The sequence below is a fragment of the Centruroides vittatus genome, unplaced genomic scaffold (genome assembly GCF_030686945.1).
Source record: "Centruroides vittatus isolate TY-2023 unplaced genomic scaffold, ASM3068694v2 contig_799, whole genome shotgun sequence".
Classification (NCBI taxonomy): domain Eukaryota; kingdom Metazoa; phylum Arthropoda; class Arachnida; order Scorpiones; family Buthidae; genus Centruroides; species Centruroides vittatus.
In genome coordinates this window covers 2278309-2295579 of record NW_027122516.1, presented here as the reverse complement: position 1 = coordinate 2295579, position 17271 = coordinate 2278309, and the positions used below count along the sequence as shown (strand labels likewise).

The window sequence follows — 17271 nt, the reverse complement described above, 5'->3', positions numbered from 1 at the left end:
TACAAGTTTGTTTAAAACATGCGACTCAAAAAGTCCCAAAATGGCGGCTCCAGTACGCGTGTCCTGACCTTCTTATATAGACCTTCGCCGACTCGACCCATTAGTGGCCAAGCGGTTCCGTTCACTGAACACTGGGAGTTCGGTCGTGGAGTTTTCGTGGTTTTCTCCACGTTTGTAACGCCTGAATAGAGGACACTTACCCTTAAAACCTCCCGGAAAGCATTATTCCCCACGTAAAGACTATCATAAACACATACAACTACTATTACATGACAGTTACGTGCCAAACTAACCGATACAAGACAAGACAAAGAGCCGACTCTGTTTTCTTTCTCGAAGAGATCGTATACATGAATGGACGAAGCGTTAGCCTGCGGCTTTGGAGAGATTTGGCTTTACGTCCGAGTTAGCAACCTCAAGAATTTTTTATAATAAATCCGTCCAGGATTTATCAAAGACGTTCCTCACTTGGCCGTTCATATTATGGACCCGAAAAAAAGGCCCAGTAGTGTCTATAGACACAAGACTGAAAGAGTTAAGAGTTACAAACGGGAAGAAAATCCGGAAAACTCTACGTGGCCAGCCCTTTGACGAAATGCGTACCCACGACCAGTGTTCAGTGTTTTTTTATCCACTCGGCCACTGGTGGGATTGACAAAATAAAATGAAAAGAAAAGACTAGAAATGAAGCAGAAGCCATTCTTCTTATTTTGAATTTCTTAATTTATTTTATTATCAAAAGAATAACATTTACCGGGAATTTTTCTAATATCTAGATATGTCATATTCTTTATAATTCAATATGTTGAAAGGAATGAATTTTTGTTGCTGTCTATACCAATCCAGAATTTTGAAAGCTGCAATAAATTGTTTCGTTTGTAAATATTAATATTTAACAAATAATTTTTTAAATGATATTAATATTAAATACATTCACTTACATTGTTTTCTTTTCTTAATTTATGCCTCATAATTAATTTAGTGTTAAATGATATTTTTCTTTCGCCATATTTCAAAATCCGATACCATTTCTGGATGGCAATGACCGATTTATATTGCATTTTCTTAAATGCTACCATGAGTAATGTTGCGTTACTCTGGAAGTTTCGTTGTGTTTGACATGCTTCCTGGAGCATTTCATTTTCATTGTTAGAAGAAATATTTTCTATTTTGGTTTCATCTTCCTTGTCTGAAATACGCTCATCTTCTTCTGGTATCACATACAAAACAGTATTTTTATTATATTGCAATTTGCAAAACAACTTTTGCAAGGACTTCATTGACTCTTTCTTATTTTTCATATATTCTTCTTGAAGAGTTTTTAAGACAATATTTCTAGTTACGTCTGCATTATGTAAGACATGTTTTCTGTATTGATTCACAATGAACCATTTCTGTATGGATTTCGCAGCTTTCGATCTTTGAATATCTAACCAAATTTATTAATACTACATTAAAATTATTTTTAAAATATTTTATCTCTTCTTACCATGAAATGTACTCATATCTATCGTTGATGAAATGATGAAAAAATTATCAATTAAAACTAAAAAAATAAATACTGTCTAAGAGATCTGTCAAAAATTTTTCTGAAACAAAAGACTAATTCTGAAGAATGAAATTGTTTTAAAAATATTCATTGTTGATTTCCTCATTTTTATAAAATATAATAAATCAATGCAATTCGTTAATATTTTAATATAAATATAGAATAGCATACTTTGAGGTTCTTCAATTGAAGTACTCCAATTAAAAGGTATTAACAAAATAAAGATTTCTTTGTTTATTTTAAAATTTACGGTGAAGTACAATATATAAACCCTTTTGTTGCCATATCTTTTTAAAAACTTTAAAAGTTTCGTATAGTTTATGTTCAATACAATAGACCCCCCTATAACACGGTAGATACGTTCCGTGTTATATGAATCCGTGTTGTACGAGTCACTTAAATACATGAGCCAATCACAGCCCGGCACAAGTGCAGTTTAGCGGCTAGGGTTTCCACCTCATAACTTAGTCTCGCCCGGAGACGAGGGTTTGAGAAACCAAAAAAAACCCGGGGACGTTTTCATATAAGTCTCAGGAGGTGAAGGGTCTAAAGTAGGGTGAATACTAGCTGGCCGAATATTTCTAAATATTTTTCAAAAATCACACTTTTTATTGCGATTTTCAACCCCCGACCTAATTAAACGTATATATAATAAAATCTATTAATTAAAAAAGTTAAAAAACTATTGGATGTCGTTTTTGACATCAGAAAGTAGCTTTAAATAACTTTACCGAAGTAAAATCCGTGCACTAGAACTTTAGAACGATGAATGAAATTTGATTTAAAGAATCCCATAAAAAACAATTAAGCGTTAAACGTGCATCATTAAACGTTGATTAAAATCGTGCGCGGGTAAAAATTTTTGGAAAAATTTGGAGACAAAAAACATCCGAAATCAAAATTAAAAATATATATATATATATATTTGAGGGTCAACAGAACAGTTTGTTATGTAACGCTACTTAGCCTGCTCGAGACTGACTAGAGCGTGGGACGATATGAGTAACTATATTCTATAACTTATCATTAATTAATCATCAACTAACACGAACACTGATTATCAAACTGTCCCCTATGTAAGCTATGTATGCTCATGTCACTCTCAATAGATATCTCTTGAGAGAACAGTTACAAAAGAGAGTACAATAGAGTACAACTACATAGCATGCAGCAGCATTGCGCCTATGCCAGTTATAGACGTTATGTATTTAAGCCAACGACCACCACACTAGTAATTTGGTACACGGGGGAAGAAATATACGCGACGCATATAATTTTGTACATATTCATTTCAACTTGCACAACCCGGAGAAATATTAATTAACCCCGGAGCCCGGAGATAACTCACTGAATCCCGGAGTCTCCGGGTCAAGCCCGGATAGGTGGCAACCCTATTAGCGGCTACAGCTGTTTGAAAGGTTTTCTTCCATAAAATTAATCGATTCTAAACTAATTTGACTCAACATTTGCAAATCACGTATAATTTTTTGGGAATAATCCATATAAACTATGCTATAAACAAAAAATTATAGGATTACTTATCGAGTGTGAACCGTTCGAAGACACCATTGTTTAAGCTTGTTTTCGTCGCGGAGCGTCTCGTCGAACGGCCGGCGCGTGTTTCCTGATAAGTTATTTTTCTGCGAAAAATTCACTGAACTTTGGAGACATCATTAATAAAAATATAATTTTTATGGCCGTTGAATAATAAATGTTTTTTAGTAGGTCCAGTGCTTGTTTAAACCCAATGGTTTGTACGATACTCGCTATTGATCCAGATTCGACCAATCCTGTCGCGACACGAGTCGGCGACGGCGTTTTACCGTGTTATACGAGTCTCTTTTTATAGGACCTTGGTCTCTTTTAGCGTGTTATGCGAACACGATCGCAATTTTTTCGCCGTGTTATACGAATCCGAGTTATATGAACCCGTGTTATAGAGGGGTCTACTGTAGAGTTATTCAAACTAAACGGATTTTTTTAAGTAATCGAAGTTTTACATAATTTTTTAAAATTAATTTTAACTTGGAAAACTTGCTCTGTGCAACAGCAATTGGAAGAATTGAGATTTTTAAATACACAAATTTGGAAACGAATCCTTAATTTTATATATCATACACAAATATATGGTGAATTATTAATAGATAATGTGTTCTAATTATATAAAATGTATTATTGATATATATATATATAATAGAATGGCCGCCCATCTGTCCTTTATACACTTCTAAACCCTTTAACTGATACGTGCCCAAAAAATTTAAATCGAATATCGGTTGCATTCGAACAAAACAAACATTTTTAAAACACACTAGAATAAATATTTCAAATGTGTATAGCCGGATATTCGAAGTTACGAATAAATGAAAATATAAAGATACACGTAAAACATACATAAAAGGCCCACCAGTGGTCAATCGGTTCCGTCCCACTGGGAGTGTTCAGAGGAGGGGCTGGCCATGTGGAATTTTCTGGCTTTTCTCCACATTTGTAACGTCTGAATAGGGCCAGTTAAAGACATCCGGAAAGACATTATTCTCAGCGTATAAACAAATATAAATAATTATTAACTACGTCACATCGCACGTCACAGCTTACCAAGGGCGTCGCCAGGGGGAGGGGCAGAGGAGCAGTTGCCCTCCCCTAGAAATTCGAAAAAGTTATTTAAATGCTAAGTTTTAATTAAAATAATCTTCTTAGGCTTCTTGTAAGTTAAATAATATGTTTAATTTGAGATATTTCTTTACCGGTACATAGTAAATGATTAAAACTTTATGAATCGTTTCTATTTTACCTACATACAATTCATATCCTCTATCAATTTACATCGTCTTGCCCCCCCCCTTACCCATTGGCTGGCGTCGTCCTTGCAGCTTACCACGGAGCACTATAGCTTAGTAGCTCTCGTCCGACAAGACATAAAGAAAAATTTAATAATGATATAATAACCGAGTACTAGCGTTACCCCAATTACCCCACTGCACGCGTTATGAGTCCATATGGTATCACTTGGAGTATATTTCAAAAAAGGCCATCCATGCCAAGTATTTACAGCGGCCGGATGGCCGAGCGGTCAAGGTTAGCAGCCTACCGCCCTGGGGGACCCGGGATCGAATCCGAACGGGTTGAGAAATCCCCATGAATTTTTCGGGGGGTGGTCCGTCCGGATATGTCGGTCCCCGTCCCTCACCACCCGCCGCCCCATTGTGGGCCTGGCCGAACCCATAATGGGCTTGCTACATAAGGCCCTCTTAGTGCCCACTGGGCGGAAAGAGTTACAAAAAAAAAAAAAAAAGTATTTACAGCATCAGCCCTCACCTTGTCCCGCGGGACAGAGGTTCGAATCCGAGGAAAAATGTATAAAACGAAATATGCAGAGGCGTTACGCATTTATAACACGATACAATTACCTGTCTGTTCCACTATCTTCTATTCTTTATAAATCTTAAGTAGTAACTGATTCAATGGGTTTTTCTTTTTAATTCTTTCCACCCTGTGGGCACTAAGAGGACCACTTTTTAGCAAGCCCATTATGGTTTCGTCCAGGCCCACAATGGGGTTGCGGTGGTGTGAGACAGTGCCTGACATATCGGGACTGACCACCATCTGAAAAGTTTCAGGGAATTTTCGATCCGTCCGGATTCGATCTCAGATCCTCCAGAGCGGTAGGATGCCACAATAACGACCGGACCATTCGGCCGTCACAGATTTTAGAGAGACAGGGTTCGGGTTTGAGTGAGAGGGAGTTTTTATGGATTATTTGGTCCGTGATATGTCGTCCTCCGTCCCTTACCACTCGGCCTCACTATTGTGAGCCTTGCCGAATCCATAATGCGCTTGCTAAAAGAGGCCCTCTTAGTGCCCACGGGGCGAAATAGTTAAAAAAATGTCAAAAATTAAATAATAATTAAACTTAGAACTTTTTCAAATTATAATTTGATAAATTATATTCGTAATATTTTACAGTTTAAATTGAAAACGGTAAAAACTCCAATTGTTTAATTTCTTAAAATTAAATTAATTTCCAACGATTAAGCAGACAGCGTCTCTAGCGGTTAAATGTAGAATTAACGTACGAAGGTGAAGTCGAGGAGTTTCTGATATTGGTTGACAAAATACATAATATTTTACGTATGAAATGGCAATAAGTTTTCGAAATCCTATAAAGGAAAGAACTTACGATTATTTATTCGAAAATCCCCAGGAGAAACCATGCATCGAAAATGTTTTTTATTGGACATTAAAAGGATCTATAATAGGTAAGGAGGATGAAGCATGCTATTCTTTTAAATATTTAATCAGTTTCCAAGTATGCTTGTGGTTTAAATTACAGGCTTATCAAGCTATAATACATAACATAAATGTAACATGCAGTGATGCCAACTTAGGATTTTCCCCCTAAATTTAGGAGGAAATCAGCAGGATGGGGGAAATTTAGTCAGTGTTGCCAGGTACGTGAGGATAAGATCCTGGACAAAATGAGTTTTTCCCATAAGATACTGGGATGCTTCGATTCCAGGATGTGCAGTAGATGTGAATGTCTGATAGAAATAGATTTAAAATTGGAAAAATAAAAAGATACTTTGCGGAAATGACGTACGCTAGTCGTGTGTGCTACATACTTAAAAGCGAGTCTTCGCCGTGAGTTAGCAGAGCGACGCGCGGCCCGATTTTGGGGGGGCTATATCTCGTGAAGGGTCGCCCGTAGGGGTGTGGTTCATTAGACATTATTTGATCGCACAGGGGGGTCGACAATTTGGGGGTTCCCCCCTTCCCGCCAACCCCTTACTCTTACCATACTTTGTTGTAGGAACAGCTTTTAGAATAAAGTCCTACAATCTGAGACGTCTGGCGACCCTACTCATATTTGTCATGAAGTTTTGGCAATCGGAAGGAACTTCCAAAAGTCGCACGACTAGCGACTGTTCTTGCGAAGAGATTCGGAACGTTTCTTTGTTGTAGAATGCTTTTGCTCCGCTGTGCTTGCAATGTGCTACCTGTGCCCTAGAGTGAAAATTTGTTTTTCTGGATTGTCAAAAGACTAATAGTTGTTTGATGTGTATTGCACCTGGAGCAAAACTGTTTGGGGAAATTGTTCTAGTACTTTTTGGGGGTGTACTATAGATTACCACCTATGGAATTTCGGGACTTTGAGTATATATCTGAACTCAGAGGACCGAGACGAGTTCAACGGTACCCTACTTTTGGGCCAGAGGCAAAAAATAAGAAAGTTATCACTTTTTTTGGCGATCACGAGATGATCAGGAGTCGCGTCGCTCTCTCCGCTAAGCCTATCGCATGTTTAACAGGCAGTCTGGCAAATCGGCCATATATACCTTCAACAAAGGCAGATGTTGATCTATGAGCACACTGATCATCTACAGTTCGAGTTAAGTCCGTTTTTGCACACCCTCATGCTCATCGATCTCGGGGGCTACGGCTTTTCAGTTTTGCTATCGCTTGCAGTTGGCTAGTACTATGAGCCGACCGTGCTATTGCAATTGGAAGTCATGATGCTTGAACAAAAGGAGAAAAAGGAACTGGCGTTTGACTGTTCATGCTCCCGACGGACTCCCCCTGGGAGGGGAGCCACCGGCAGGTCACCGATTGTTTAACGTTACTAGTTATTGATTCACGGTAGTTCTTGAACAAAAGAAAAAAAAGGAAGTGGCATTCGACTGTTTGTGCAATTTCTTGCCTTTGCAGACTTTACCACGAGATGGCAGCACTAGCAACTATGGTGCTGTTTGTATGAAAGCATTAATAAACTATGATAACTTTCTTATTTTTCGTCTCTGGTCCAAAAGTAGTGTATTGTTGAACTCGTCTCAGTCCCCTCAGTTCAGATATATACTCAAAGTCCCGAAATTCCATAGGTGGTAATCTATAGTATCTCCCTTTTTGGTTATTGGGATGCCAGCAAGGATAAGATTTAGGCTCTGAAAGAGGGGTTTCACACCACCCTAGAATTGTTTTTAACACGTAACGGTGTACGGCCTATTCTACGTGCTTTGCTCATAAACGCACGCCTTGGTGCTTGCTATTGCTTGCATTTCTATTGCTATGCTATTGCTTGCTATATGTGTGGGGGGCGAGCCATCATACCCCCTAAAACTATATAATGTCAAGTATTCCACGAACAGTCAAGTGGGCTACTTGCAGCTGGCACAGTTGTGTGGGCTAAATTGTTAAATGTGGTAGACTTTTGCAATCGTCTTCTGGCATCCTGTTAACTGAAAAGTACCATTGTTTTAGTTTTTAGGGTGAACTCAGTTTTAGGAGTTTTCCACAAGAGAATATTGGCAACACTGCTTTTAGGTTATTTATATATTTATAGCACATGTGAGTAAATTATCTAAAAGTAACTCCTATTTTTACATTAATGCAACATATACAAATATAAACATCTTAAAAATCCAATTTTTAGATTAAAGCTAAGTGATTAATGGATTGTATCAGTCTATATTAATGTTACTATTAATATAGTCCGACATAATCTGGCAATCATTTGGCTTTAATGCAACATAGACCTTTTAAACAGACACAGACATTTAATAATGTACACAGGATTGCATGTATTGCCAAATATAGCTGTGATTCCTTTGTGTACGTGGCTGTGATGTAATGACAAATAGGACCTTAGGTGGAAGATTGAAATAGCATCAACCCTAGAATGTTCTAAAAGTTAATAAGGTATCCTATCCATAACTATTAATTTAAAGTAGGGCTGGTGCAATTTGTAATAAATATCAATGTTTCTTAAAGAAAGGAACAAATTTTAATTAAATCTGTAACATATAAGAGATAGAGAATGCACAAAAAAGTATGAAGCATAGTAGGAGGGAACAAAAAGGGTATTCCCTGTATTGGAATGGTATTAACCCCGAAAGGATAATGCATGTATGAAATACGATATATAATGTAAAAATTATTGTGTGTTTATGTGAAGTTGTCTTATACATTCCAATGCCGATAGTGATGTCTCTCTAAAGTCCATCTAGTTCTCTTCACATGTTCTTACGTGTATTGGTTCATGATGTGTTTCGTACTTTGTCTGGGTATGTCACAGTCACATTCAGAGAATAGTGACTTATCTCATTTGTATAGGGAAATCCCTGCATTATTCATGGCCTATTTGGATTTTGTTTGATTTTGTATACATTCTTCAGTCCAAGTCTGGGTCAGTTATGTTGCAATTGTATTTTAGGAACTAATTTTGGATTTGGGCCTCTGTGTGAGAGTCTTTTGCATTATAGTTTCTATTCATGAGGTGTATGCTTCATTTAGGGATGGATTGTGTGATTTTAAATGGTGCAGTCCAGCTTGCATTTTTGAGATAATGATACTAAATGAGCTAGGACTATTGGTGGCCAATCTATCCTCATAATCTCCTGGGCTCTATAAATGCAGACACAAAAATTTGTGTCTGCATTTACAGAGATTATTTTACTTAATATGGAACTAATTATGATTAAAATTAGAAATGATGAATTAAGAAGAAATAATGTAATAGAAAATACACTACAATAAACCTGTCCTTTCAGTGACATAATGTTTTAATGAAATATAAATGTTTTCGACTTCCTTCTGAGGTTTGCATCAGGTTTAAAGATAAAAGTTTTATAATGGAACATTTTAAATGGAATGCCTGTAGAATTTGATGTTTATATCATTAAAATTCAAGTAAGTTATTAAAATAAATGAACCAATCAGAAGTGCAAAGTGTGAATGGGCAGGTGTGGAGTGTTAAGGTCAGATTGCCTGTTACATGCATGAAATTTGTTTTTTGTCTTTGTGGTTAATACAGTTGATAACTGTCATGCTTTAACCTATTCAATGTTGAATATTTTCTCTGTCGCGTGTCGCTCTACGTTGAATTTTTTTCATGTTAAGCCTAACGCAATCACACGTTTTAGAAAAATAATAATTGTGGCTATTGTATCATTCCAAATTACTTTATATTTTTCACACAGAAAATATACATATTAGGGAATGTAAAAATTTTATTTTAGAAGTTAATTTTGGTGTGATATATCTCAAAACAAGGAACAACACATAGTGGAACATTACATTGTACACACTGATAATGTGATTCTGCACACTTTTTGTTAGCCAAACATACTTTATATACTCTGGATGGATGTTTCTTTTTTTCTGTTGGTGGTATAAAACTGGGAAAATGCCATTTGGATAAACGTAATGGATTTTCATGTGATGGTCGACCGCGGTGGGCTAGATGTCTGCTTGTGTGATTCTTCTCTATCACTTCTCTGATAACAGACATATGAAAATCAAGAAATGATATTTGTTTTTTTGTATGTTGTCGATATAAAACACAAGCATTATATAGTGTAATATCCATCATATGAAAAAACACTTTTTTATACCATTTTACTGTTTTTCTCATGCATGGATTATTGTGTATTACTCTGTCACAGAGATCGATACCACCCATATTACGATTATAATCTAAAATACAATTTGGCTTCATTATTACTTCCCCAGATCTGTCACGTTTATCCGAATCAGAGAATTTGTTGTCACTCATCGTACTTAGAATTGTCACATCCCTTTTGTCTTTCCAACAGAACACAGACAATTCATCTTTCTCACAGGTTATAAATTCCCCTTCCTTCAATTTACTGCCAGGAAAATTGCATGGCATTCCTATCCGATTTTTGTTTACCGTTCCACATACATAGGTTTGTTTCTCCAGAAGCATTTTTGCTAAGGTCGGTGAGGTGAAAAACCTGTCTAAAAAAACCCTGTGATTTTTACCGAACAATGGTTCTAATAAGGTTAGCACAACCTTCTCACCTGCCTATTTTCAAAATTTCCATATTCAATAGTAGCTCTGGTGTAAACTATAAAATCCCAAACATATCCTGTTTGTGACTCACAAATTTCGAAGCTTTTCACTCCAAAATGAGCATGCTTGTTTCCAGTTTTTTATCCGACTATTCTCTTGTAAATCGTCACTGTTTAGCAAACTATTACCATACTTGTTCGTTTCTGAAACAAGCTTGTTGACAAGTTCATCATCGAAAAATATACTAAAACACTCGAATGGTGTAGCATCACTCCATAAATTACATCGTATTCCTGCTGGTCCTGTGAAACTGTTCACTTGAGGACTTCTGAAATTTGTTCAAATCCATCCATTGTCACTACTAAATTGCGGTCATTTAACAATATTACTTTGAGTACTACCGCGTGATCTGCCTCTATATCCACTTGTAGATGGTATTTCTGGATCAAAAGGACCACTGTCATCACTTACATTTTGATCTGGTATGTAATCGTCGTTGCTGTCTGAAAATTTGGATTCATCAGAACCTAAATTAAACAAATATTCAATCACTTCTGACTCATTTAGAGCACTATATCTACGACTCGTTGCTATGTTAAAAAACAGAGACGAACTGGCCTAATTTCCTTTGTGATTTTTAACAAAGAACTATTCCTAGAATTTCAATATCCTGCTGATCGAAAACTAGATAATATAACGGTTCTGATATGAGTCACTTATTTTGAAACTCCATATAAGTAGCGACATCTGATGTTTAAAAAAACGTTCTGATGCAAAAACGAATATTTTCGAGATCAACCCACAGGTCAATGAGATTAACACACATTTTCAGGAACAATGTAGGACAGGTTAAACATCTTAGTCCTCTAAATCTCGAATATGGTCATTATGCCAGTTATTGTGTATCAACCTCATCTGGTGAAGTTTAACCTCAATGTTGTTGTCAGAAGCATATGTGGACAGAGAGGTGGATGGTTCCATGCTGTCGATATCAAATTTGTGCTTTTTTTTACATGCTGTTTGAGGAATCTAGTTTACATAGACAGGGACCTAGTTTACATAGGTAGACTCTGTCAAACTTATCATTCTTCATGTTATCCTTTAAACCCCAGGCACCCTTCATTTCTTAGTAGTGCATACGTAGTTTGATTATGCCTAAATGTAATGTAAGCACCTTTATGTTTTACTATTTGTTTACACATTGCATGCAAGTGACGTTCATAAGTAATTACCACCTGCTCGGTGTTCATCTGCCCCGTTGTCGGTGGTATCTATATTGTTAGTCTGGGCTGGTGTACATGATAGATGTCGCTACACCAGCCAAAGACGTCCCAGCATTTTTGCTGTACTAAGAATAATAAACATGTTTTCTCATCCTGTTCATATCCTTCCTTTCTTGTATTTTGTGTTGTCACTTCCATGCCAGGAAAGTGTTTCCGACCATGCACTGCTATGTGATTTCCCATCATCTAGGTATACTCTGTCTCTTCTGAAAGTTTGTAACTGCTGTACTGATACACCCTGTATATATTTTTAATTAGAACATTATTTTTACTGGTAATTATTTTTAAAATGACTGTGTATCATAATTTGTACATATCTTCCAGTTAAAATATTGCATTGACACTATTTTAATTGTATTTCTTTTTTATTTTCTAGGTGTGACACTTGGTGGACTTAACACACTATTGATTTATAAACCTCCAACTTATGCACTTGCTGCTCAGAGGATTGCTTTTTATGGCTTCCCTTTTGGTAGAGTTAATGATTATTTACAAAAATATTTTTACTAATTAATCTTACATTTGTTGAGATCAAATTTTGAATTCAGTTTCTGATATTATTCAAGAAACTCATTTTCAGAATCATTTGAGATGTAATGCTAACTAAATGGATTAAAAATTTGGTTTTGTTTTAATTAAATGTAACCTTCAAATGTTAAATTTCCACCGGCTGGACTTAAGGTGTGTCAGTCAACAGCTCTGGAGGACTTGGGATTGCTTTGTGGGCAATTTGTTCCATATGTGTTGAGCCAAATCTCTCGCCATTCATTGGTCCCATAGAGAGCCTGGCTGATCTCAAAATGAACCTGGAGAAAGGGTCCTCGTAGTTCCCACAAGTGGTGGAAAGAGCCAAAAATTAAGGAAATAAAAAATATCTTATTAACTTTTGAATTGTTACCATAATTTGATCTGCAACATTATCATTAATTTTTATCTTGATAATGGCAATATAGTGTTTTTGTTTAAAAATTTAAATCATATTATTAATCATCTGTACATAAAAGTTACAAAAAAATTTATTTCAGCCGGAATGGGTGCAACTATAGGTGCAACAGCATGTATCTTATCAAATTTGAGAAAAAAAGATGATCATTATAATTATTTTATTGGCGGTTTAGCAGCTGGTGGTATTTATGGAAAAATGTGTAAGTATGGTGATTGATTTGATGTTGATACCTTTCTGAATTAAAATTGTGTAATTAGTTAAAAATTCTAAATAATTTTAATTATAAATTTTTCAGTTAATTCTTTTCCACGAGGCATAAGAATGGGCATGCTCCTAGCAGTATTTTTTTCTGCAAAGAAATTTTCTCTAATGCAAGGTTGGAGTTGGAATCCCGAGGATAACGTGACTCCTATGAAAGGTCACGAACGCCCAGATTTATATGATTTTAGTATTTTGAAAGATCCCGGTCCCTCTGTTCGTAGAACATTTGACGGTTTGCGATGAAAGAAAGTAATGGCTTCTTTCATAAATTGTAAAGCACTGGAAATTACAACTATGGTAAATATTTGATAGAGATAAGTAAGAAATTGTTCCAAAACTTAGTTTTGTTAGAAGTATACAATAAACAGAAATAAATATGTAAATTTATATCATTTATTTTTCTCTATATAAAAATGGGTTTTACATTTTATATATTAATGCTTGCATAGATACAACAATATTTGAATTGCTTAATGTTTTTCCATAGCAACTGATTTTAGAATATAATAATTACACAAAATCTACTTTAAATGCAATTACAAATCTTCAATTTTTCCAAGAAACAAAATTAATCCCGTTACACTATCTCTTATGAGAAATAAAAATGGTCGATCAATCTTCAGTTGTATTTCTGATTGTAAACCACTAAGAGACACTTTGCTATAAGTCACGGCAATGGCTTCTGTGCCTTTTTCGTCAACAATTAGTTTTGTTTTTTGAAACATTCCATCCAGCATCAATTTATCACAATTACAGATGTTTGATATGCCGTAAATAAACCCTTCCAAATTTAAATCTTCTAAGTATCTTGACATATCGTACGATGTTTCTAGAGAGAATTTGGGCATAAAAATAGTCATAGATTTAGTTGTAAGATGACAAAAAATTTGATCGAACAATTCACTGGAAAGGTTATTCTCAATCTTTTCCATGTCATTTATATTTCTAGGCATCAGTATAAACATACTTACATCATCATTACTGTACGGGAGTTCTAATACATCTAAATCGAATTCATTATTGAAAGCATAACGAAAAATACCTTTTGTCTTCATCATTTTTATGCTAGTTACATTATTCTTATTTTGAAAAAAGTCATCGTGCATGTTTTTTTTATTGAACTGAGTCAACCAAATACCTTTGAAATAAACAGCATTTAAAAACACTAAAGTAGTTTGATCATCAGTGGATAATTCAATTGTTTTTATATGATGGTGTGTTTTTTTATTCACCCAATCGTTAATGTATCGTTGAATTTTAACTGGATCTGCATGAAAATTAACTGAAGCTAGCATAGGATTGTAGTAATTTATGATATCTTTTATATATGACTGATTAATCCATAATTTCCTATCGAAGAGGATACCATTTGCAATTTCTATAGAACTGTTTTTAAATCTACCATTCATGAGATTTCTGAAAGATTCATGAATTTCTTCATCAAAATGAAGAATATTTCCTTCCATAGCTGATCCTGCACCACGGTACAACATGGCAAAGTTAATAGTTAGACTTAAAGGTGAAAAGAAAATATTACCATCATTATCTCTCAGTTCTTTATAAAACAAAGTCGCGACTTTATTGTTGCTCTTTACCAAGTTATCGAATTCATTTGATTGAGTACAAAACAAAAACATGAAAAGTAGAAGAACAATGAAATATTTCATCTGTAAAAAATAAGCAGTATTATTTTCAGTTTCTTCATAATTATATTAAATTGGGACAATTCTTTTAAAATAAAATATTACTACTGAGAATTTTGATTGAAATATTTTTGAGGGTATGAAAAATAGGAGTTTTTTTTTTATATATATCTGTGAACCTGTTTGTCATACAGAAGTCTTATCAAACATTTTTTACGATCTTAATTGGGGGTTTTAAAGTTCAGAGAAAAACACCAACAATTGGTTTACAATATTTATAATTAACTCTTAACAAATTATGATACTAGAGTGTTTTCTACATATCACAATAAAATTATAATAGTTTATAATAGAAATTTATTAGTTTTAATTCTATTGTAATATATAGAAAACACTCTAGTATCACATTTTAAGAGTTAATTATAAACGTTGTAAACCAATTGTTGGTGTTCTTGTCTTCACTTTAAAACCCTTAATAAAGAATGATAACTGAAGAGGTATTATAATTAAAAAACCCGAAATGCATTTTATCAAAGTAAATTTTTTGTTGTGTATTAATTTTATAATAAAAAGTTGTGAAATTGCATAAGTGTGGCTACAAAGTAAGTGTGATAAACTCTTAATAATAAATATTAATTTACAAAATATAACATTAATAGGGTAGAAAACTTTAAAATTGAAAACCAGTTGTAGATGATAATGGTTGGAAACACTTGTAATGACAAATAAGAAGAAAATGAGCCTTACTCTGAGATGAATAATAAATCTGAATGTTAGTATAATACTTATATCGGGTGGCGAACCTATGGCATGCGTGCCCAAAGTGGCACGTAAGGAGAAATCATCTGGCACGAAATGTATTGTACGATTTCTGTCTTTTTCAATCGTCCTTTCAGTTTATCATCCGATCATCTTTTTTTCAATCAGCTTTGTTACAGTTATTCTAATTAAAGCATATTCATTTAATTTCTTTAAATATTGTTATTCGAAATCTGAAACTTTGGCACGCATTAACATCTTTAAAGCTAAGTATGCTTACAATATGGCATGCGAACACAAAAAGGTTCGCCATCCCTGTTTTATATGATATAGTCTAGAGGAAAGTTTAAGAAAGCAATCGCGTTACAAGCAGTTTCACTTATGATCAAGAAACATAGTAACTATACTTGCAAATCAAATGATATTTGAGTAGAATTCAAAGATCAATTTGCAATTCAGAAATAGTACTAAATTTGAAAGTTTTTGTACTACTAAGAAATTTATGAGGGTAAATTATATGTTCATTTTCATACATTTCATAGATTCCCACCAATATTAAAGACTTAAATTCAAAGAATAAGCATAAAAACGTGGAGAAAATAATAATAATATATATTTAATAATTTCCAATTTAAATACTGTATTTAGAAATTTTTAAGATTTAAATATTTGATTTGATTTTAGAATTTAAAAATGAAACTTACCTTTTAAGTGTAGTGAGTAGGCCAATATTTAACAAAGAGAATACTTATCAGTTTTTATTTGTACTTCCTAAGGATTTCCTGCAACTGTCTTTAGTTTTTTGTTGTTTAATGCATAAAAAATAATTATTGATTTTAAATTTGTTTATAATTTTAGAATCGATATATTTTTAAATTGCTATTTTGAATTAATGAATTGTATTTAAAATTTGGAAGTAATTTTTAAGATTGTTTTTTAAATAAATATTTATGTTTGAAATTAAATTTTAGATGTTTATAACATTATTGTTATAGTTTATTTGCAGTGATGTACGTGGTACATACAGGTGTTGATATGAAAACATTTTAAACACATCCACCTTCAAACTATCTGTTGGCAGCTACACTTTTGTCAATACTTGTATAACTGTTCAAAACTCCATAGCATCTTTTACAGTTGCTTTCACAACAACTTCATTGTGGAAATATTGCACATTTAATAGTGCCTTTTGGTTTGATTAAAAGGTGAAAACCATAAGGTGCAAGGTCATGCAAATAGGAAGTGTGTAAAGTAATGCTATGCCCATTTTATTCAGATAATTTTGAGCAAGAAGTGAATGCTGCACCAGAGTATTGTGAAAGAGTACCATTCACTTCTTGTTCGAAATTGTTTGGATAAAACGGGCACAGCATCGTTTCCTCATCTACCCTATTCACGTAATCTTGCGGCTTGCAATTTTTACCTTTTCTGAAATATTAAATTACTAATCAAAAGGGCAATGTTACCATGATTTGAAAACAGCCATGGAAGATGTATGGAATGAGTTGCCAAAAAGAGAGTTCCAGAAATATTTTGAACAGTTGTAGAAGTGTTAACAGAAGTGTGTGGCTGTGGATGAATGGTATTTTGAAGGTGGCTATGTTTTGAAATATTTACATATCAATACATTTGGCAATATAGCAGTAAAAAAGTTACAGGATTGGTCCTGGAACTGTTGTAATGACCATGTATATGCAAGTAGAGAATAACTTTGAAGAGGACTCTCCTGGAGATGAAATCAATAATCTCATAGATAAATAGAAATTATATACCATATATAAAATACAGTCAATTTAAAAAAGTGATTTATGTTAATGGTTATTTCCAACTTGCTCTTTAAGCTACACTATTTGTATCACTATTAATTTTCAACTTTAATTCCAGAATTGTAGATTATTTCATTTCAGATTAATGTATATCAAATTCCATTTTATTTAATATGAATCTTTAACTTTGTCTTAAGAAACCACATTGGACAAGCAATTATTTATTGTGATATTGTCAAAATGCCAGACTGCAAT

General features: G+C 34.1%; 2 protein-coding genes across 2 annotated transcripts; one reads left to right on the top strand and one right to left on the bottom strand.

Annotated features, from left to right (window-relative positions):
• Positions 1 to 5597: 5597 nt before the first annotated feature.
• Positions 5598 to 13231, top strand: ND-B14.7 (NADH dehydrogenase (ubiquinone) B14.7 subunit). The gene is made up of 4 exons (XM_067278301.1): positions 5598 to 5808; positions 12018 to 12113; positions 12667 to 12786; positions 12883 to 13231. Exons 1-4 carry the CDS (start codon positions 5688 to 5690, stop codon positions 13089 to 13091), a joined length of 546 nt encoding a protein of 181 aa, XP_067134402.1. The 5' UTR covers positions 5598 to 5687; the 3' UTR covers positions 13092 to 13231.
• LOC136981905 (serpin B12-like) lies at positions 13147 to 15977 on the bottom strand. The gene is made up of 2 exons (XM_067278292.1): positions 15955 to 15977; positions 13147 to 14515 (listed from the first exon to the last, which is right to left on the bottom strand). Exon 2 carries the CDS (start codon positions 14513 to 14515, stop codon positions 13385 to 13387), a length of 1131 nt encoding a protein of 376 aa, XP_067134393.1. The 5' UTR covers positions 15955 to 15977; the 3' UTR covers positions 13147 to 13384.
• Positions 15978 to 17271: the final 1294 nt, after the last annotated feature.

Bases quoted from the DNA above. Each gene is read 5' to 3' on its own strand.
- ND-B14.7 (XM_067278301.1), top strand. From the start codon at position 5,688: ATGGCAATAAGTTTTCGAAATCCTATAAAGGAAAGAACTTACGATTAT. The intron at 12,114-12,666 runs GTAGAGTTAATG...AATTTATTTCAG, and splicing joins TTTTTATGGCTTCCCTTTTG to CCGGAATGGGTGCAACTATA. The intron at 12,787-12,882 runs GTAAGTATGGTG...TAAATTTTTCAG, and splicing joins TGGTATTTATGGAAAAATGT to TTAATTCTTTTCCACGAGGC.
- LOC136981905 (XM_067278292.1), bottom strand. From the start codon at position 14,515: ATGAAATATTTCATTGTTCTTCTACTTTTCATGTTTTTGTTTTGTACT.